Genomic DNA, 22,796 nt, shown 5'->3' on the forward strand with positions numbered 1-22,796 from the left:
AGTGACAAAGTAACTCAGGCTTATTAGTATCTTAAATTTGCTTCTGAAATGGTGTTAAGAATAGTGACACTCTCGCTTGCATTGCAGTTCATGTTGTGGTTATTTCAATTTTTAAATGATAAATTAGTCATGGCAAACATTTATTTTGTATAATTTGTCTTGTTGGGCATATATTTAAACATAAAGCTTTTTTTTTTTTTTTTTGAGTAAAATCTCTAGTGGAGTGTTGAATCATCCCAAGCACTGTTTCAGGACTATTTAACAGTATATGTAAACATGCAAAGTGACAGAACATTTTATCATTGAAAGTCAAATCACTTGTCATGAATCTTCTCCTCTAAGTTTGCAAATACATTTCAGTGAGGTGTGGAAAAACCTCAAAACCCCACAACCTTGTGTAATGTCTTAACATCTTAAGTGAAGCAGGTCTAATAATTTTTAAAAGGGATAGTAATTTAACACCTCCTAGCAATATGTATTAGAAAATGAAATTGTATTTTTCTTGCCATAACTGAAACACTAGAACAAGACGTGTGTAAAACAACTGAACATAGGCTGTATTATAATCAAATTCTTTTAATGTAAACCTTGTAAAATAAATATTTATCAACTCATAGTCCTAAATTACAGTTCTTTTCCACAGGCAACATGAAAGGCATTTCTCAGAAATCTGAGAAACAAAAATGACATTGTTTTATCTACTAATGGCAGCTTGACTATGTTGTCTTTAACATTGTTGATTTTAAAATGTTAGGTAATGCAGACCAAACTAAAGGTTTTCAGCCCACATAAATTTTAGAATATATCTAGGATATTAGCTCAATTAAACAAGAATTGTAGCTTTCATAGATCAGTTCTGAATATGCTCATGGATTACTTTTCCTCTTAAATAGTTTGTTTTTTAAACTCTGATTATTTTTTTTAATTGCAATGCTCTGAAATGTTAATGCTTACAAAGTAGAAACAACTTTATCAGAATTACTGGGAAATGGAAGTCCCACCCAATGAGTATTTTTTTCCAATGCGGACAAGCGCAGTTGATGAGATAATTTTGTGGTATTTGATCGAGAGAACTGGATTGCAAAACTGGTTTTGGTGACCAACACTGAGCTTCTAAAATGCTCACAGGAATTCCTCAGCTTACCTTCTGAACAGCCTACTGCTCACAGTTCCTTTGGGAAGGAAGGAGTAGTGTCCTGTCCTGGCCTTTATATTTTCATTCTAAGGAAAGAAGGCATCTTCAGAATTATCCTCCCAGCCTGCTGAGCCTTGTTTATCCAAAGGGCCTCACCTGTCCTTCGGCTTGTTGCTCTGGGACAGGACTCACTCTTCAAACCCCTATCTTGCTTCATCTGTAACACCAAAGGAATGGGAGGAGTTGTGTGTCAGTAACCAGGTCTGCAGTCGTCTTTGTGAGTGAGTTGACTACCTGGAACAAGTACAGACCTAGGCATCCTTCTCAATCTCAGAATTGTTGCAGTAGAAAGCCAGAAATGGAAAAGAGTAGAAAGTTAGAGAGTAAGGAATAAATATATTAATACAGTGTTTTTTCTTTATTGTGTCTATGCTTTATTTTTCCCTAAGACACTTAAAAATCTAAGGATTACAAAAACACAGAACAAACCAGACCCTGAAACTAAATATTTGTAAATAAAGTTTGCTGTTAGGAAATCTTGTTTTCTAACAGGTAAAACAATAGATGCTCTGTGCAACAAGTGATTTGATGTCAGTTGAAGTTATAAGTTTTCCATCTTCTAAAAAGAAGCAGAGACATAAATTGTGGATGTCTGTATTTCTGACTTCATGAGTCCATGTCTATTAGAACTTCTGCTCTATTCTTGCTTTTCTTTGGTAGTAATTTAAAACAGACAACATACACAGAATATCCTTAAGTCAGCGTGACTTAATTTTGTGTGGTAGTGGTTTGCTTTTTGTTGTAGTAGAATAATTGCTACTTCAAAAGCAGAATTTTTAATCAGCTTTTGGGAACAATTGTTTGTGTATCAGCATATAAGTAATTGTTAGTTCTAGTAAGTGACTCAAATTGAATATTAGTCACAGATATAAGGAATGGGTTTTGTTCCATGATTTAGGTCACTAATATTGCTTGGGAGATTGTGAACTGCTTGTTGGACAGTGAATTTTGTTTTTAAGGTAGTTTTGAATTTAAAGTAGGAGTTCAGAAAATACAGAATGTGTAATTGTAAATTTAATGTGTCCAAGATATTTTAAAAAACCTAGACTGGTGCATTCCTCACATTTTAACTCCCATTTTTACCTTAATGAAGATTTCCATAAGCCCTAATACAAGAGGTTAAAGTAGTCTCATTTCAGTTTGTTGGCTGTTTTAACTTCAAAAAGAATAGCTCAAAAGGATTTTATTTCTTCAGGTAATACTGAAAATTCATTCTATGTTCATAACAAGTTGGGAAAGTAAAAATGCATCCAGGAGACTTCCTGACTCAAGGGAAGGGAGGAAAAGGAAATTATGTATATGAGCTGGGGAACTGTGCCAACACTGAGTCATCCTTTTAAAATCACTTGATATCCAATAAGCTTATTGTCCTTACAGGACATAACTGCTTTATGTGAATTCAGCACAAAGGTTCAATATCATAGTCAATATTTCAGAAATGGTTTGTTTGATTATAGGGATCAATGTTATTATGCCTGTGGCAGACAAAAAAGTATTTTGCCAAATACAACAGTGTCCAGCAGAATTCTTATCAGTAAAGTGAAGGATAACAAAGTAGTAAAAGGAAACCTGTAGCTGTGCTTGGAGCAGTACTAAGTAACTTGCTGGGGGATACTTTTTTCTTTTCTCAACCTTATCTTTGCTTGTACTGAATGTACATGTGCCTCAAGAACATGCTGTTGTCTCGAGGAAACAAAACATTCCTGAAGAAGAGATTGAGGGGGGTGAAAACAAAGCTGCTACTTCCGTAATGAAAATGGAAAAATCTGTGTAGCTGCATACCCAGTACAGGCAAATGAAAAATGATAAAAGCAGTATCTTTGCTGCTGTTCAGCTTTCAAGTGAAACATAAGATTGCAGTTAGCTCTTTCTTCATTGGATTTGCTTTTTATGAAAATTGCATTGTCAACAGCATAAACTGATTTTAGGGCTGTGATCTTGAAAGTTGGATAATGTTTGAGGAGGGGATACTCACCAATATGGGCAATGTAGTTCTGACTTAGTTGTTGTGGTTAATGTTATCAGAAAGATATTTTTTTTGTCTTATTCTGATTCCTGACTGTATAGAAGTTGAAATTCCAGAATTGTGACTTTTCCTAATGGTGTTTCTGACTGTTTCTCATGTGTAAATTATCCCTATACAAAATAAATATTTTAATACGTGATTTTAAACAGAAAATATTCATTAAACAGTGCCCTGAAGAGTTTCTGATGGGACCCCACCAGCATTTTTTAATGTATTAATAGTGTTCGTTCAGGAATATTAGAAACACCAATATTGGCACAGTTAAATGCTAAATTGTGTATTAAGAACAAAGAATATTGCACAGTTTGGGGGAGTCACTTGACTTTGAGAGGCAGCAGCTCTGAAAGGACTAGCAGTACTGCTGAACAGTCTTGTGGTTGGTGACTTAGCTGCAGTCACTGCAGGTCGAGGCAGGAAAGCTGTGGCTAAGGACTATGGGGTACTCTATATGCAGCATCAAATCAGTGATGCAAGATCTTCCATAATAACATGAAAAATCAAGTAGTAAAATCAAATTCAGAGAAGACCTTGCAAGACCAGGAGCTGGAAGATTATTTAGTGAAAAATCTAAAACTCTTAAGGGCCAAATGAAGTCATAACTACATCTGTAAGTAGCTATGTGTCAAAGATGGTTCTGTTTTGTGCCTTCTTAACTCTGCTAAGAGCTGTACAGAATTAACAGTTAAAGGTGAAACCTGAGTAATGCTGGAACCAGGATTATTAGTATTTAAGTTAATTTCTCCAGCAGTTACTTAACCTGGTGTAGCTACTATAAATTTAATTATTCATTGAGATTAAAATTTATTAATCTGCTTATCTAATGTTTAACTTAAGTCAGAGTTTTTAATCTCAGTTGTACAGTTTTTGATCAGCATGTCAGTAATGTTTGGTGTTCAGGAAGAACTTTTTTGAATAGAGGACCCATCCAAGGATTTGTTGCACATGTCAGATTCCCTCCCACTGGGTTTTGATGACCTCAGTCTGTATAGCTGTGTCTGTCCTGGTCATCTGTGCCTCTTATCAAAACATTGCAGTTTATTTAAAAGCACTACTGAGAGTCAAGTTGCTTCTCAATTCCAAAAGCAAAGGTAGTATGAGTGGGTTTTTTTTGTGCAGAAATTCAGTCATAAAATTTGGAGGCTTTATCTATAATGATGGTAAGGGTTAATATTTTATCCTTGTTTCTTTTAATGTAATTTATTTCATAACTTCCATCTCTGTTAGATAGAGAAGGGGTTGGTATGTGGCCTTTTACTTTCTTTCACCTTGAAACCTTTTATTTAAATGTTACAGGATTGGTGTTGATTTTTTGATGTATTTCCTATAGGCAACAAGTGTGCAGAGGGAAAGTTTTTTAATCAGTGCAGTCCTCTGCCAGCTGACACTCCCTGCCCTTCTGAGGAGATACTCATTTTGGGGGAAAGTGAACGTGCAGCCTTGTTCTGCAGTCACTACTGTCCCTTTTAGTAACGACATAGGGTGTTGTGTGATCTGTAGTTTCCTCTTCCTGATGCAAAGGACTCGAGATAGCTGTTCATCACATGTCTCACACCATAGTGACTTCTGGGATTTTCTCAATCCATGTATGAACTTTGTTATAAAGAGAACTCTCTCAGAAATCTGTTCCTGAATTTGTTAGAAACTTCCTGGTGAAATTCTGGTATGGTGAAGGAGCCATTTATTTTGTTTAGCCTTTAACTGCTGTTACTCCTTTTTTTGTCATCAAATAGGACCATCCATTTCCCATAATAATGGGCATCAGATTGATCAAAAAGGTAGTGCCAATCCTTTTGAAGTGTTTTAACATGTTAAAAATAATTACAATGTTCTTTCAAAAAGCCTTTATCTATAGGTGCTCATAGCATGAGCTGCACAAACTTACCTTTGCTCTTGATATTACAAAACATGAACTGCTGTTTGTTATTCTATGTGTAGTTGACCAGAAAGATACTTTTAAAAACTCAGAGTATTATAATCAAATAGAATCATCCTGGCCCCTTCCAACCACCAGTCTTGTTGTGCATGAATATCTTTGTTAGAGATTTTACGTTTGGGTATCCTGGTTGTGTTAATTTTGTTTTTCTGATTTCAGTTTAATTTCACTGAAGCTGACAGCAGAGACTGTGCAGTCAGTCTTTCTGTGCAGGATGAGTCTAGTTTACTTTTAGAGTCGCAGTCTATTTGACCTAAATGCTTAAGCTGTAAATGTTACCCTGGTTTGTTTTTTTTCTTACCTTTCCAATTCTATGTCACTTCATGACTTCGCACCCATTAAATGTCTTCTGTGTGTAGGAACAATTTAAATAGACTATTCCATTATTATTATTATTGTGGTAAAATTTTCCAGTTTTTAGATGGTGCTGCTTTTTTGCTTTGGAGTAATCTGTGCATATCATAATTTTAGCTTACACTTTCAGTATATTGAAGAGTGTATGCTCAGATCTTTGTCACTCATTGTGAAAATGATGAATACTCTTTCAATAACTGTTATCTAAAATATGCTATCATAAAAAGTTAAGTGTTTAAAATATTTCTACTCACACATAATTTTGAATATCTAGAAAAGGAGCAATCTGTCTTCTGGGAATACCTTTCCTAAGTAAGCATTCCATATGTGACATACCAGTTTATTTTTTGATGTTCTGTTTAAGTTAATTCACATCTAATTCCTACACATCTTTAAGAGTAAGGTCACTTTCATGCAGAATTTTCCATTTCTGTCCCAGTGTTTTGGAATTTCATTCTCAAGCACTTGTCATTGTGCATGTTCTCACTTTGCTTATGCATATAAATCCCATCAAGAAGTTGGGACTGTGAATTTTGTGCCGTGAGACTCCTATGGTGTTTGGATGTGCTAATATTCCTTATTCTGGATGGGCTTCCTCTTACTGCTACACATGAGCACAGATCTGATCATGTGCCATCTATTTAGATGATTCAGAGCTTTTTCCTTGGGCCAGTATTGGAGCATGTATTTTAATCAATTTTTTAAAATATTTTAATCTTTAGTTGGTTGTGTCCTTGTTATATAGAATTTGTGGACTAAGAATACTTCTATTTTTTGAGGTGTTATTTAAATTCTAGTGAGTGTTTATTGTATTTTCTAAATTTATCAGATTTAGGTTGTGTCACAAGAGCATATCTCATATGGCACTCACAACACTTAGTTGTTGTTAAGTGCATGTCTGATAACTCTCCTGAAAGGATCTACAGATGGTTTAAGCTCAGACTCCAGAATTTTTGCATGAACTCTGCTGTGACATTATCTTCAGGAATTGAAAGTTAGAGGTAAAAGGGCTATGTAGTCTTTTTTTTACCACTGTAGTCATGGTCATAAAATAAAATCAGTCTGTTAAAGGATTGGCTTTATTAGCAGTAAGAAAAGAAGTGAAATTACAAGCCTGTGAAAACAATAGCAGTGGTATTGTGGATAATACTGGTAATTCTAGCTAGCAGTTCAAAGCCCAGTTTACTAGTCCTAATGCAGCTTTTCCATAGCCCTTGGAACATACTACATACAGAAAAAGGTCTGCAGATAACACACTGCTTGTTCTGCACAGAGGAGTTTGTGCCACCCAGCTCTGCAAGGACCACTTCTTTCCACGAAACAGGTTTCAGATCTCCTACTGAAAATTCAGAAATCTGAAGAGTAAATTACAAAACTTCTATGTATAGATAAACTCAGAATTTTCTCTTCCTTTTCTCGGCTTTTTCATTACTACTGAGAAATACGTACTAGGTAAGACTCTCCCGCTTCTAATTCCTTTAGGGTTTGAAGTCCAGTTTCCTTTCAGCACATTATTTAATAGTTGTTCCTGTAAGAGGATCTCAAAAAGAAATGCAAGTATTTTATGTTACAGCAGAGTTAATTTAATCTTGAATTTAGAAGTGAAGGTAATGGAAATTCCAATAAATTCAATTACTAGAAGCAAAGTGAGTGTTTAATGTTCATTAAGTATCTAAAATATTGATTTACTTTTTTCCAGGAACATGATTATGCTATTATTTTTATAGCCTAATAATGGCTAAGTATTTTTTGCACTGCTTGCCTAGAAGGTATCTATCCTTTTTTCCCCCTCTGACAAGCATATTTCCTATTCTAATTTGCAGCCAATTCCTGAAGAGAAAAATGAGTCTCCCTTGGTGCTGCAGAATCCATGTCTTTCTTTTTTTAAGCTTTTCTCTTCCAGATTTTGTCTGTGGAATACAGTCCATTCAGTGTTCTTTCCTGTGTGTGGATATGTTTCTGTGCATAGGCATATGTTGTGAGGTACATTACTAAGAGCTTTCTTACACTGCCGTACTGCCCACAATAGTTCTGACTTGCAGACTGTATCAGTACAGGAAATTATTCTGGAATCCTGGTGCTTTAAATTCATACCCAAACTTGTTTGTCATTCACTTCCTTTCTAGGTCAGTGTTGATTTAGCACTACTACATTGTTAAGGGTAATGTTACCTTCTGTTTGTTTCCTTGTGTTCTATATTTAGTTTCACTATAATGGAAGCCAGTAGCAACCACTTTAAGTTGACTTAACATGCTAATTTTTTTCTTTCTCTTTTTTTTTTATGGGACTTTTTGTGACAGAGGTACTTTATGGTGTGAAGAAGGCCTTGAGAGAGCTGTGTGGCTAGAAAATTATGTCTTGGGACTTCTATTTAGACATTGCTGCAGTGTAACTCTAGAGAAGAGGGAGCTTTCCAAACTTAACAGTAACAGATATAAAATATAGGCAGTTAGGGTATAGTTATAACTGGAAGGAAGATCCCACCATTGCAGCAGCCAGATGACTGATAAGTGTCTCTGTACTGGTGTGGAAGTTGTCAGGGAACGGAAGAAAGGAAAGGAGGGACCAAGTATTTCAGCACCCTGTTTGTCATCTTGTTTCATTTGAATTCATCACATGGGACCTCTTACCTACCCACTGGGAAAACGTATTTACCTTTGTTTAGAGATGGACCTTAAGACAAAGTCAGTACCAGAGGGACTGACTGGCTTCTCTTCCAGCCTGCTGTAAGATGATACTGATCATCCGATGTAATTAGTGCAGTCGGCTGAGAAATACAGATCTCTTCTTACAGTGTGTAGGGTTTGTGTTTTAGTTCAGGTAGATAATGGGTTCAGTGAGGGTTGATTACTTCTGCATGTAATTTGTGTTTCTATAAAAGAGTTAGCTTTTGTATTTTTAACTGCATTTGCAAAACACTGTTTAGGTTAAAATAACAAACATTCTGCAGTTATGTCAGAAAAGGAAACTACAAATTTGTGGGCAACTATTGATCATAAATCTTGCTCTGAAATGTGTTATGGGCAAGCTACTAAAAAAGGCTATTGAGTTCCTTTTCATTTAAAACAGAGTTGTATTAGGTCTGCCTTTTATGGGCTGAACAGTATCTAAACCCTCAGAAACTGCGAAGTCTGGGAATATTCTCTTAGTATCAGGAATGTGAAGTAGTGGTTTAGGGTTTCATTTTTTAGAGGGTGCCCAAAATAACCACAGGAAAGTTGGTTGCATAATAATTGCATTGCCTTCAAAACTAATTTTTGTTTGTATATAGAGAGCATATCATGTTGAGTACAGAATCATAGAATGGTTTGGGTTGGAAGGGACCTAAAGATCATCGAGTTCCAACTTTGCTGCCATAGGCAGGGACACCTTCCAGTAGAGCAGGTTGCTCAAGGCCTTATCCAACCTGGCCTTGAACACTGCCAGGGTTGGGGCATTCACAACTTCTCTGGGCAACCCATTCCATTCCAGTATCACCCTCACAGTAAAGAATTTCTGCTGTATATCCAACCTGAATTTCCCCCTCTTCTATTTGAACACATTACTCCATGTTCTCTCACTACAGCTCCTGATGCAGAGTCCCTCTCTGGCTTCCTTGTAGGCCCTTCAGATACTGAAAGGCTGCAGTGAGGTTCCACACAACCTTCTCTTCTCCAAGCTGAACAGCCCCAATGTTCTCAGTCTGTCTTATAGGAAGGTTGTATATCCAACCTGAATTTCCCCCTCTTCTATTTGAACACATTACTCCATGTTCTCTCACTACAGCTCCTGATGCAGAGTCCCTCTCTGGCTTCCTTGTAGGCCCTTCAGATACTGAAAGGCTGCAGTGAGGTTCCACACAACCTTCTCTTCTCCAAGCTGAACAGCCCCAATGTTCTCAGTCTGTCTTATAGGAAGGTGCTCCAATCCTTTTAGCAACTTTGTGGCCTCCTCTGGACTTGCTCCATGCCCTTCCTATGTCCACCTGATGTCTTTGTGTCCCTGAATCTGAGTGGATAATAGGAAGATCTGAGGAAGTTCTGTTTCACACTTCTTTTTTACTTTCCCAAGATTGTCAAGGAGCAAATAGATAAAACAGTTAAGCAGAAATGGATCAAAGTATCCAAAGTAATGTGTACTTGGCAGTCTGTTTTGCTGTGCTATTCTGTTCCTCCCTTGGGAGTCTCTAAGATTGCAGTGGGTGGTTTAAGTAATATGTAATCCAACTGAACATATACTGATTTAAAAGATAAAAACGCAAATGTCCACCAGCAAATTATTCCTTCAGTAGGTAAAAATATTGAAAAGTTTTGAAGAATAAATGTATTCAGACTCTGTAATGATTCACCCTTGAGTCAGTGATGGCAGCATTCTCTTCTGAAAGGCAAAAGGAGTTTGGGTTTATTAGATGTAGTACTCTGTATATGTACGCACACATGCAAAATTTTGGCTGTCTTACAATGGAAACTGACACCTATTGGTCAGCTTGGATTTGTCTCGGGTGTTCTAAAACTAAGGACATAGACAACCACGTCTAGGTGGCCCTGCTTGAGCAGGGGAATTAGATGAGATGACCTCCAGAGGTCCCTTTCAATGTCAACCCCATAAAAGAAATACAGAATTCACAAGAAGTTGAAATTGTAGTTAGCATACTGTGTTCTGTACATTAACTTTCAGTTGTGTTGTGTGTTAACTTAGAGTAGATTGGATCCCATGTAATGCCAAGATAGATCTACAGATGACATTGGCAAGAGTGCAATCTTCTACTTACTCTTGAACACTTGCTGATAAAGTTCTGAAATTCTTTCCTTGTGTGGCAAGGGAGTGTCTCATAATAGGAGATTTTTCAACTTCAGTGCAGGAAACACTGAAGAGCACAGAAAGACTACAAGATGCACTGCCCTTTAGAGCTTTCTGGTAACCAGTTTCTCACGGAGGGAGAAGTGCTGAAGGCTGGGCAGCTTTTATTTTTCCTCAACAGAATTTTCTCAGTGGCAGGTGGAGAATTTATTGCTGCTGAAGTGGGGGAGGATGGTGTGCTGCTTTGCATGGAAATGTCTTGAGTCTTGCAGTGTCTTCTAAATGTGAGCATTAGCATTGCTGCAGCATATTGGTCCTCATTCGAGTGTTAAAAAGGAGGGTTCTCCAAAAAGATCTGGCCCATTTCATGCACTCTAGGTGTGCTTTAAGAGGACTACATGCTTAAGAAGATTGATTTCCATTAGTGGCTTATGAATCTGGAACAGAGATTATGAACTGAGTAATATGGACTTTAGCAAAAAACCATGGGAATTGCTGGCTTGTTTTGTCAACTCTCTTGTCTGGAGTCTGATACATCACTAAAAGTTTAAGGCACGTTGTTACTGAACTAATGCTGCCTTCTGTAACAGATAAAGTTTATTTTTTTGTGTGTCTTGATTATGCAAATAGCATTGCTCAGTGTTTTTTGCCTGCATTTGGGAATGTCTGGTTCATTAGGTTTGGTGACACTGACATTTTTCAGCATATTGTGAATTTATAAACATAAGAAGATGCACCACTAATGTGAATTTGTTCCTCTTTTCCTCTGTCAGGAAGAAGGAAGTATCAAAGAAATTGCAATAACTCACCATGTGAAGGAAGGACATGAGAAAGCAGACCCTTCACAGTTTGAACTTCTGAAAGTACTAGGACAAGGATCCTTTGGAAAGGTTGGTAACTGAACTCTTGTGGAGCCAATTATTCAGGAATATAGCATTGAGTAATATTGTGAGTGAAATATGTAGAACAACCATAATCTTGCACTAAGGCAATGTTGCAAGTGAAAACTGCTTTTTAAATTAGTGCAAATAGGCACTGTGATTGTGGCAGATCTTTGTAAAGCAGTGATTTCATTTCTGGTTTGCTTGATATGTATATCTGAAAGTTCAATAGAAAAATTGGCTTGATTTGAAATAATTGGGTATTCACTGTTAAAATGGAATGTCATTTTTCTGTAACTACTTTTCTGTGTTTGAGGGGGTGAGAGTTGAAAGGTTTTTAGGTAAGTATTCCTAGTTGCTAACTTGCTAATGGCAGGTCAGCACCAGGGCAGAAGCTGTAGGCAGAGTTTATTTTTGTAGCAGATTGTAACTGTAATGAACAGATTTTAGGCAATAATGGCTACTGAAGTAAATGCAGTACAGCCTAGTCATGTTCGTGCTTGGCATTATATGTCATAATTTGGTTAAGGCACAATGTACCTGGATATTTATGTGAACATCTGTTAGGGCCTCGATGTTTCTAGCATTTGGTAAGTACTGTCCACCTGAGATCTCATGACATGTATGTGATTTATACTTCATACAGTTTTCTGGATCAACTTTTGTTCATATGTTTATCATTGTATCTGACAATTATTTTATTAGCACATTTGCTATGCCAACTTAGGGAGTTCAGTTAGGTAAAACTATTTAGAGATTTATTTTAAAAAGCTGAATTTTGTGTTTCAAGTTTGTATCAGCTTCTGAGAGAATCCAAATTCATTGGGGTTTTTTTGCTCACTGAAATCAATTAAGCTAAACCAAAATTAATTTGGCAGACTGTCTTGAATGAACCTTATAGATTATGAAATGAAGGAGTAGTAAGGAGAAAAATGAATGTTTTGTTTGGCTTTGCAGAATCTAAAACTGTCATATTGAGTTTCATTGAAATCATGCTGACTACTTGAATTTACTAGCGAAATACATTAATCTGACTTGGCTTTATTTTAATAATTCTTTCTGATTTTTCAATGCAGGTGTTTCTTGTCAAAAAAATCTCAGGATCAGATGCTAGACAGCTTTATGCAATGAAGGTATTGAAAAAGGCCACCTTGAAAGGTAAGCTTTGGTTAGAGAGGGAAGAAAAATAAAAATAGAGAAAGTGGAGGTATTATACCAAAACCTAATCTTTCACAGATGCTGTTCTACAGATTGTGTCTTACAGCTTTCTTCTATCAAACAGCAGAATACACTGCTTTGTGTTGTAAGCCTGGAAGGATTAAATTTAATAGTACCCTATTAGTGGTTATAGGGGAAAGTGTGTTCCTTTCCATGCTACATTCATTAGGTGATGGTGGTTTAATAGAGCAGTTTTATTACATCTGCCACCTGACTTGCTCCTGAGCTGTTATGTGAAACTTAATATCCTTCCGTTTTTCATTTGCTGCGTATCACCAAGGATACACTTAGTGCCTTTTGCTGGGTTTATAATTAGGTCATGATATTTAAAAGTACATTATAGCAACTTTTTTATTCTAAAAGGCTGAGCACAGGCGTTTAAATTCACTCTGGATTAAAATGGAAGTTATCTTTCACACAAAGACCTTGACCGGGATGTGTGCTTGTTGCTTTATGCCGTTGTTTAATACTTCTGCTATTTGAAGTTCTTTCTCTGAAATTGCAGTGATAATTTTGGGATGGTTCCAACAATTTGTATTGCTTTACCTATGTTATTGATCATTGTATTGAATTGCAGTTTTAAAATACAGTTTCATCTGAAAATATTTGTAAGAACTCACATTGAATTGTGAACTTCTGCTAAAATGTTGAACCTGAAATTTTTTTGTTTCAGGTCTAGTGCTGAATATCTGTTTCACAGATCCCATTATATATCAGTAACACTTTATTACAGAGCGTGTGTTTGAACAGTTTCCTATATTCTGATTCCTTTGTGTTTTGTGGCACGTGTCATTCTCATTATTTGCTTCCTATTTTTCTGAAATTGATTTCCACTCATTTAAGGTGCATTATTATCCTCAATAGACTTTCATTCTCCAGCCTGTTAATAGCCTGGGACTGGGCAAAGGTCACTCAGCAGTTGCTTTTTTAAGTTGTTCAAGGGCTTCTCTTCATCACCTTTTGATTGCAGTTTAACCTTACATGTAAAAATGACAGTCCAACCTGTGGATCTAGTGCCTACCGATGGCAGAGGCTGATAAATACCGAAATTGGAAGCATGACTTTTGGTGGGGAAAGGACATTCCTTGAGGCACAAAGACTTGAAGGATGCAAAAGGCTTGAGCAGAAAGGTGACACTATCAGGAGGATGCCACAGTTCTCAATAGAACTTTCAGATACTTTTATGTACCATTTGGTTGTGATTCTTCTTTTAGAAAGAGCAGAGTTGCAAACAAATTAAGGTTACTGATGAAACTAGTATGAAGTTAACCGGAATGAATTCTTTTTTTCCATTACTGAAACATTTTTTAATATCTAATACTGTCTTTTTAAATAGTGTATTACTTGATTTGTCTGTCGTACTTTAGCTCTTTGAAATCTATTTCATGAAGTTATTTTTGTGTTCTAAAACTATCGGTAAAAATGCCCTTTAAGACCACACTTGAAAGTGATAGGAATTCACAAATCAAATTTAGAGAGAATATTTTCATAGGAATGCAACTGTATTAGCCAGAACACACTGATGAAACCACACAGTCCAACTTGTTGATGTTTGGAGCAAATTCAAGAATATACACATACAACTTTATTTACTGCAGAGACGGGTATAGTAATGCTCTCTGATAGAATGTATCATCTTTCAGTGCCCCTTTATGATGGGGAGGGGCAGAGAGAGAGAAACAGGACCAAATCTTTGCAAGAGTGTGTGGCATCAAATGCATGAAGAAAAATCTGTGCATCCAGTAGTGTATATATATGGAAACTAGTCAAACAAAGGTCAGATGTTAATGATAAAATATCAATATAACTAAATTTAAAATATAAATATTGGCTGATACTAATGTCTGAAATGAGCTTGGGTCTTTATACCTTTTTGCTTGAAATTTTGTAAGTCCATACTTGCTCTAGCTTTCCAGAAATAAGGCTTGTTATCCATGTCATTGTTGCATAGCTGTAGACACTTGAAAGTCTTTCAGGGTTTTTTCTTAACTGAACCTGCCTAAAAAACTATTCTGAATTTCAGTTTTGTAATTCAGATAAACTGCTGAAACAGTGAAACCACACAACTATCTTGTGACAATTTCATGACTTTAGATGCAAAGGTCAAAATTCAAATGTGATGTTTGCTCTGTGTTTGCTGAGCACTTACTTCATGTGCTTCCGTTTTTCTGTTCTGCAGGGAGATGGAAACTTGATAGTTTTATTCATTCATGAAAATATATCTGTGTAACTTTTACACAAGTACCTGTATTACTGCAAGCGCCTATTTCTGCGAAAGGATAGATAAACTTCTAAAAGACCCTTTTGTTTCTTGGGAGGTTTTTTTGCCTTATGTTTTAATGTCTGAGAACTCAGGTTAACTATACAAGAAATGCTGGCAACTTGAACTTCAGACTGGACTGCATTGCTCTGGGGGGCTTCCTTCAGGAAGATGTAATGCTTGTGAAAGGAGCTGTGACAAAATGTAGGATAAGGAAAAGAGAAATGCAACATCCCAAACCACTGAAAGCAAAGTTTGATAGCTCTCATCTGTTAGAGTTCCAAATTTTGCTTGTGTCCTGGCTGATTGGAGCTTCAGATGAGAACCAGGCACTGGCTGGAGCCACAAGGGAGTTGTGGAGGACGACTGAAGCTGGTGCCATGCTCAGCTGACCATCCTGCCTGTATTTGTGCATTGCCAGCACCATTATGTGGTGCATCTGCATGTGATGCTCAGTGGAGTTTAATCTGTCATGGCATAGGAGCAGTTACGTGTCCCATTGTGAGCCACCACGGTGGGACAGCACAGGCAGCTTGAGCAGCAACTGCTTCTAATGTCTGATGTACTTTATATGCTCCATGTGCATTTACTCTCAGTAAATATTCTTAAAAATCAAAAAGGTTGTCTGAAGTATACACTACATTGAATCAGTAGCATCTTTAAGTTCATAGTGAAGAAAGGAAACAAAAAAAATATTTTCTCTTCCAAATTGTCAAGATACTTAGGATATTAATAGTGAGAGTTATTTGAATGAGTTAAATCAATATAAGATCTTTATGGTAGTATAATTGTATTTGTCTTCTGAATTTGTTTTGCTCTAGCCTTAATTTCCGTGCTTTTCAACAGTAGAGGAAATGGCTGTTTTCTAGACATACCTGTGGCAGTTTTGTTATAGTGTTTAAAAGGTTAGCTAAGTATAGAGCAGACTGAAGAGTGGTTCTGTTTTCTCATGTGCTTTTGTTAAATTTATTTGCCCAGTGTCAGGTTTTGTCAACAGCAGAAACTGAAGCAAATTGCAGTGCATAAAGATATTTGTCAGAAAGCTCTGAACTGTGGACTAAATTGTCAGTTCTCTTCTGTAAAGCAGACAACTTTGTGAAGTACATACAATGTGAAGTACATCAGGAAACACAGGAGAAAATCTGATTCCTAATTTAAATTGGTTTCTTTTCCTTTTAACCTTGTTTGCTTGTGTTCTACTGTAGTTCGAGATCGGGTTCGGACAAAAATGGAACGCGATATCCTAGTAGAAGTTAACCATCCTTTTATTGTCAAGTTACATTATGGTGAGTTGCATAAAAATTCAATTTTTTAGTGTAAAAATAGGTGTTTGTCAAGATAGTATCTAATGCTTGCTTTGTGGTTCATAGGATCATCAAGGTTGGAGGAGACCTCTAAGGTCATTAAGTGCAACCATTAACTTGCCATTCTGCTGTAACCCCTAAACCCGAAGCCATGTCCTTCAGTGCCAAATCCCGATGCCTCTTAAACATTTTCAAGGATGGTGACTAACCTAAGTCAAGTGTATTCATGTAGAAATTCCATTGTTGACTTGCTTTACGTTGGCATCGCATGGGAGTTACTTGGTCCATGATAAGGGAACAGTTACTCAACTCATTTAAATACAGTTTTCCTTAAATATGTTTTTCACAAAGGAGAAAAAAGAATGTTTTGATAATGAAATAGGGGTGAATTATTTGGTATGTCATTCATCTGATCGTGGGTAAAATTACATAATGTTTAATTTTTTTAATTGATCTTTTCAGCTTTTCAAACAGAAGGGAAGCTATATCTTATTTTGGATTTTCTCAGGGGAGGAGACTTGTTTACACGTTTATCCAAAGAGGTAAACTTTTTAATTTGAAAAATTGTCTGAATGTCTATGTTAACTGAATTTTTAAAAAAATTTCCTTTAATATAATTTCAACTAGCTGAAGTTTCTGTTTTGTTGGGTTTTTGCACAAAGTAATCAATTCATGAAAAGGCTGATGGTAATTTACATTGTTTCTGGAAAATGCTCAGACAAGCAGTTTCTCTGCTGCTTTTCACACTTGGCAAAATTTCCTTCTCCTGTTGCTACCATGTATAAAGGTGAGACTCAGAACATTTGTATAAAGTAATTGTATTTAAATCAACTCATTTCTGTCTGGGTTTGATATCCAGAGTTCTGTTTTAGATAAGGTTTTTTTAATTTACATGTGAATGCAAAATTCCTAAAATAAATGTTAACATTTAATATATTGTATTTTTAAAGGGGTTTTTTGGCCATCACTCATGCAAAAACTTGCAATAAATATGTTAGGACGGAGATGTATAGCCTGGAAATTGTAGCTGCCTTCCATTTTCCCTTGCTACAAGAGTTTCTGGGACAGTTGGGCCACAAATGCAAAGCTATGTGGTTGTTAAGTAGAGAGTAGGATGCAGTGCATTTAGTGTATAGATATATCATCCTAGCCATGCTGACCACATAAATGACTGCGTTTATTTTGGTGAAACCATCTGTTTCAAGTTGCTTCGTGTAGTTTGTTTTGCCACAGATAAGTAGGAGGTTATTAGTGCTCTAAAACTGAGATACTTTTCTCTTTAAATCAATAGTTCATTCTTGATTCCCAAGGAAGAATGGATATGGTTTTCTTGCTGATGACTTCTTCATTTTGAGTCACTCAAATTTTATAAAATGTAACGTGGTTAGATAAGAAATATTCGTTATAGGTACCTGAATCTAAGTGAAGTGTTCATAACTGATGAGTGAAATGAGTGTGCTGGGTGCAATTAACGTCATCCTCATACCAATTCAGGTGATTTTAAAATAGATCAGATGAACTGAAAGTTGCTGCTTTTTCCCTATTGACTACAAAGGGAAAAGTGATTAATTCGAAGCTAGATTTCTACACTGCAGATGTTTAAGGTTAGGAGAGATTAATTCTGTGCAGTATTTTTAAAGAACATAGTGTGGGTGTGTTATCATCCTCACAGGGACTTTTATTATTTGAGCTTTTAAATGTTTCTTAGAGAAATTTCCCTTCTCAAATTCACCTGTACTAAATATTGGCTCTTTTGTAGAACTAATATCAGCAACAACCTTTTGTACAAGCTTTGGTATCACTTTCTCTCTTTAAACTACTAAGGGGAAAATAGATCATATTGTCCATTCTTAACTCTTGCTTAAAACTGCTCATCTTTTCTCCCTATTGCTGTTCTTTGTGCTGGGTCCATATCCTTTTGTCTAAAGATACTAGTCTCAAATTCTAAAACCAAAACAAACAAACTGAATAGTAACTAAATGCCATCAAATCATACAGGATCTCTTTTAATTTTATCTTTTTCTACATTCTTAGAGAAGTTGAATTTTAATGTGTTCTGTCAGGGATCACAACAGTTGATATAACTGGGACAACATGTTCTTTTCAATGAATGTAAACAGGACTTAGTTTACTTTCCTAACTGAAAAAGTGCAATTGCGACCTAGGATCTTACCCTGGGATCTTACATAGGCTATTTCCTTAGTTTACTCAATGATTTACCTTTTCTACAGTTACATCTCAGGCTGGTACCTCGGATTTTTCCCATCACTGTACCTTCTTTCTCGAAGTACTTAGAAACAATCTCCTCAAAACCAAGATACATATGCTTTTCTTGTCTCTGACATTGTAGACAAAATTCAGGTATTTGGACCTCTTTGGTCTGTTTGTTGTCTGGAAATGAAATGGTCCCATCCAGCAAGATGTAGTCACATTCTTTAAGTGCTTCCAAAATTTTTCAGTCCCACTACAATGTGTCTGTCTGTTCTCTTGAACAGTCAGAAACAAAGAACCTCCATTTTGCAGAAAAAAATATTATCTTGCCTTGAAAAAATCTTTTTCAAGGATGTTCAGTTGTTTCAAGTATGAAATAGAATCACAGAATCAGTTAGGTTGGAGCAAGATGTAGTCACATTCTTTAAGTGCTTCCAAAATTTTTCAGTCCCACTACAATGTGTCTGTCTGTTCTCTTGAACAGTCAGAAACAAAGAACCTCCATTTTGCAGAAAAAAATATTATCTTGCCTTGAAAAAATCTTTTTCAAGGATGTTCAGTTGTTTCAAGTATGAAATAGAATCACAGAATCAGTTAGGTTGGAAGGGAAGGGAGTGGGTCGTCTGGTCCAACCTCCCTACTCCAGCAGGGCCATCCTAGAGCAAAGGCTCAGGATTGCATCCAGATGGTTCTTGAATACCTCCAGTGAGGGAGAATCCATGACCTCTCTGGGCAATCTGTTCTGGTGCTCAGTGACTGCACAGTAAAGAAGTTCTTCTTTGTATTCAGGTGGAACTCCTGTGCATCAGTTTTTGCTCATTGCCTCTTTTATTGGTTTCCACCACTGAGAAGAGCCTGGCTCCATCATCTTGGTACTTCCTGTTCATGTACTTGAATACATTAATGAGGTCCCCCTCAGTTGTCTCTTCTCAAGACTGAACAGGCCCAACTCCCTCAGCCTTTCCTCATAAGTGAGGTGCTCCAGTCCCTCAATCATCTTTGTTGTGCTCCACTGGACCTGCTCTAGGAGCTCCATGTCCCTCTTGTCCTGAGGAGCCCAGAACTGCACACAGTACTTCAGGTGTGGCCTCACCAGGACTGAGTAGAGAGCCAGGATCACCTCCCTCAACCTGCTGGCAATACTTTTCCTAATCCATCCCAGAATTCCATTGGCTGGCTTAGCCACAAGGGCACACTGCTGGCTCATGAACAGCCTGTTGTCCACCAGGACCCCCAGGTCCTTCTCTGCAGAGCTACTGTCCAGCAGCTCAGCACCCATGCTGTGCTGGTGCTCAGGGTTATTCCTTCCCAGCTGCAGGACTCTGCATTTGCCCCTCTTGCATTTCAGTTGGTTCTTCTCTGCCCATCTCTCCAAGCTGTTGAGGTCCCTCTGAAGGGCAGCACAGCCCTCTGAGGTATCAGCCACTCCTCCCAAGTCTGTATCATCAGTGAACTTGCTGAGAAGGCAGCTCTGTCCCCTCGACCAAGTCATTGATGAGTAAGCTGAACAGTACTGGGCCCACTGTAGAACCCTAGGGGACACCACTAGTGACAGGTCTCCAAGTAGACTCTGTGCCACTAAAATAATATGGGTTATAAAATCCTCGGGTTTTTGTCTAACCAAGAAATTTTAATTCCTAGTGTTTTTTATAGAAATTAATTCAAGTATTATGAAGAACCATTCTAAAAAACTGTTGTTGTTATTTAGTTGGTTCTGGTGTAAGCTTTACAGGTTTTACATGTAAAATGCATTGTGTTGCTTTTTCAGGTGATGTTCACAGAAGATGATGTTAAATTTTATCTGGCAGAACTAGCACTTGCTTTAGACCATCTGCATAGTCTTGGAATAATATACCGGGACCTAAAACCAGAGAAGTAAGGCTCTTCTGTGGAAAACTCAGTGTATTAATTTCCATTCTTCTAGCATTTCTTACTATGCACTTAAACTTCAGTAATTTACTGTACAAACTGAACAGAGGGAGGTGAGGGAGGTTTGTGAGCTATTTTCATTTAAAAGATTGAATTTCACCTGCCTCAGAGGGGAAGAAGGATCTTAGCTTAGGAGTTGATAGGGCTCATTGAGAGAGCTTTCAACTGTGTTTGAAGCTGGACAAAGCAGAGAGAAGCCTGGGGGTTTGCATACCACTGTTTGAGGGACAGTGTGCTGCCAGGGGCCTTTGGTCTGCCATTTCAGTGGAGGTAGGGGATGGAGATCCATATGGCAGACAGGATACAAGGATTATTGATATATTGGAAATTCTGGAAGTACATAAGAACAGTCAGGAATTAGTGCTTCTCCCCACAAAAAGGCATCAGGGTCCTTAGCCCAACTAAAGTGCATCCAGACATGTGCATGCAGCATGGGCAGCAAACAGGAGGAGCTGGAAGCTGTTGTACAGCAGGAAATCTGACATAGTAGCCATCACTGAGACATGGTTGAATAACTCACACAACTGTAATATTGCAATGGATGGCTATGAAATCTTCAGAAGGGACAGGCAAGGAAGGAGAGGCAGCAGGGTACCCTTCATGTTAGGGAGTGTTTTGATTGTCTGGAACTTGATGATGGTAATAATGGAGTTGAATTCTTATGGGTAAGAATCAGGGGGAAGGTTGTTACAGACCTCCCAACCAGGATGAAGACATAGATGAAATATTTGACAAGCAGCTGGGAGAGGTCTCACAGTCACTAGCGCTTGTTCTCATAGGGCAGTTCAGCTTATGAGATGTCTGCTGGAAATAGAACACAGCAGAGAGGAAACAGTCCAGGAGGTTCCTGGACTGTGCAGAAAATAACCTCCTGATGCAGCTGGTGAGGAAGCCAGCTAGGGGAGGTGCCCCACTGAATCTGTTGTTTGTAAACAGAGGAGGGCTGCTGGGTGATGTGGTGGGTGATTAGAGGCCATCGTGGGTCCAGTGATCACGAAATGATAAGTTTTCAATTCTCAGAGAAGGAGGAGGGTCAGCAGAACTGCCTTCTTGGACTTCTAGTGGGCAGACTTTGGCCTGTTTAGGAGATTTGATTGACAGAGTCTCTTGGGGAGGCAGTTCTGAAGGGTAAAGGAGCCCAGAAGGTTGGCCATGCTTTAAGAAGGAAATCTTAAAGTCACAGGAGGAGGCCACTCCCATGCTGCAAAAACAAGCTGGTGGGTAAGACCAATAGTCTGGCTGACCAGAGAACTTTGGCTGGAACCCAGGGAGAAAAAGTTTGTCACCTCTGGAAAAAGTGCAGCTCAGGAAGACTACAAGGATGTCATAAGGTTATGCAGGGAGAAAATCAGAAGGGCCAAAACGCAAACAGAACTTTATGTGGCTACTGCTGTACAACATCAAAAAAAGTTTCTACAAATACATCAGCAGCAAAAAATGCCAAGGAGAATCTCCATCCTTTGTTGGATGTGGAGAGAAACATAGTGACTAAGAAAGAGGAAGTTGCACTTGAATGTTGTGTCTTTCCATTTGAAAGCCTGACAGCAAACCGTTTTTATCCAATGCTGAATTTTAACATGCACTGCAGTAAGAGCAGAATGAAGTTGAAATTTGAAAGTAAAATAGGAAAATACTAAGTCACAGGCTTTATTTAGTGTATTGACAATCACATAATTACACTGAAAACTTAAAATAAGTTTGAAGCTACAATTCCAATACAGTGTTGTGTCTTCATATATTAGTCATCCATGCTTCATTCAAATGACTGATTTTCGTCTCCTGTTTATGTCCTTCCTCCCATAATTCTTGTGGGATTTTTAGTTCTGGAAGATGTAAAGGAGAAAATAGAAAAATGTTTAGCACTGACTGACAAGAAGGGAAAGATTCATACTCAAATCAGGAATTGGAGAGTTTTTGGCATAGGATTGCACTTGCAAATGAACAAGGAAAGAATTAGGTTTAAACTTTGAGATTACTCTGTTAAGCAGTTCAGAAGTGAGGAAAAATTAGCTTGCTATGTGGAAAAAGATCTTTAGAAAGCAGAGCAAGAGAACTTCAGTTATTCTGCTAGCATTGACTTCCAAGAGGAAAAGGATGAAATAGTAATTGTCAGAAGACTAAGTAGCTACTGCCTTATATATAGGGTGGATTTTGGGATGGTTTCGTTTGGGTTTTTTTAAATACTATCTGTCTATACCTATTGAAAAGATACGGTTTTAAGCCTTGGGTGCATTTAATATTTTTTAAAAAAAAAGTAAGTCCAAATGTTGAAATTTCTTGCAAGTTATGGATAAGAGAGTAGTAATTCTCATAGGCTGTGTCTATACTGTGGGGCAGTTTCCCACCGTGGAAACTGCAAAGAGGAAAAGGAAATGGATGGGGAAATGGACAGATAGGGTGTGCCTGGGCCACGTCTCATCCCCAAGATGAAATGCAGCTCCTCACAGGAGAAGCTGGAGGAACTAAGTTCACTGTGTAGGTGGTGTTACAAAATCCAGTTCTTGAACACTTTGCATGCTTTGAAATGCAGTTCCATTCTGTGGAGGTTAAGGATACTTGGTGTCTCAGAGAAGTGTTGCCTTTCTGTGACTGAAATGAAATCAGAAGTGCAAGGTAGAAGCTCCAAGTGTAGGGCCTGTGGGTCCTGTCCTTTGGTACAACATGAGAATATTTATTGCCTGATGTTATTTGAAGTGGTCAACACCC

The 22,796-nt window shown here is 37.5% G+C and overlaps 1 protein-coding gene across 2 annotated transcripts in view; it reads left to right on the plus strand.

Annotated features, from left to right (window-relative positions):
- The window catches only part of RPS6KA3 (ribosomal protein S6 kinase, 90kDa, polypeptide 3), a 58,777-nt gene that overhangs the window by 10,553 nt on the left and 25,428 nt on the right, over positions 1-22,796 (plus strand). For both annotated transcript variants that reach the window (XM_009071439.1, XM_009071438.1), the window contains exons 2-6: positions 11,061-11,177; positions 12,245-12,326; positions 15,852-15,932; positions 16,413-16,492; positions 19,930-20,036. In XM_009071439.1, coding sequence (XP_009069687.1) covers positions 11,061-11,177; positions 12,245-12,326; positions 15,852-15,932; positions 16,413-16,492; positions 19,930-20,036 — 467 coding nt within the window. The remainder of the gene's footprint in view (positions 1-11,060; positions 11,178-12,244; positions 12,327-15,851; positions 15,933-16,412; positions 16,493-19,929; positions 20,037-22,796) is intronic.

The sequence above is a fragment of the Acanthisitta chloris genome, unplaced genomic scaffold, assembly GCF_000695815.1.
Source record: "Acanthisitta chloris isolate BGI_N310 unplaced genomic scaffold, ASM69581v1 scaffold22723, whole genome shotgun sequence".
Classification (NCBI taxonomy): Eukaryota; Metazoa; Chordata; class Aves; order Passeriformes; family Acanthisittidae; genus Acanthisitta; species Acanthisitta chloris.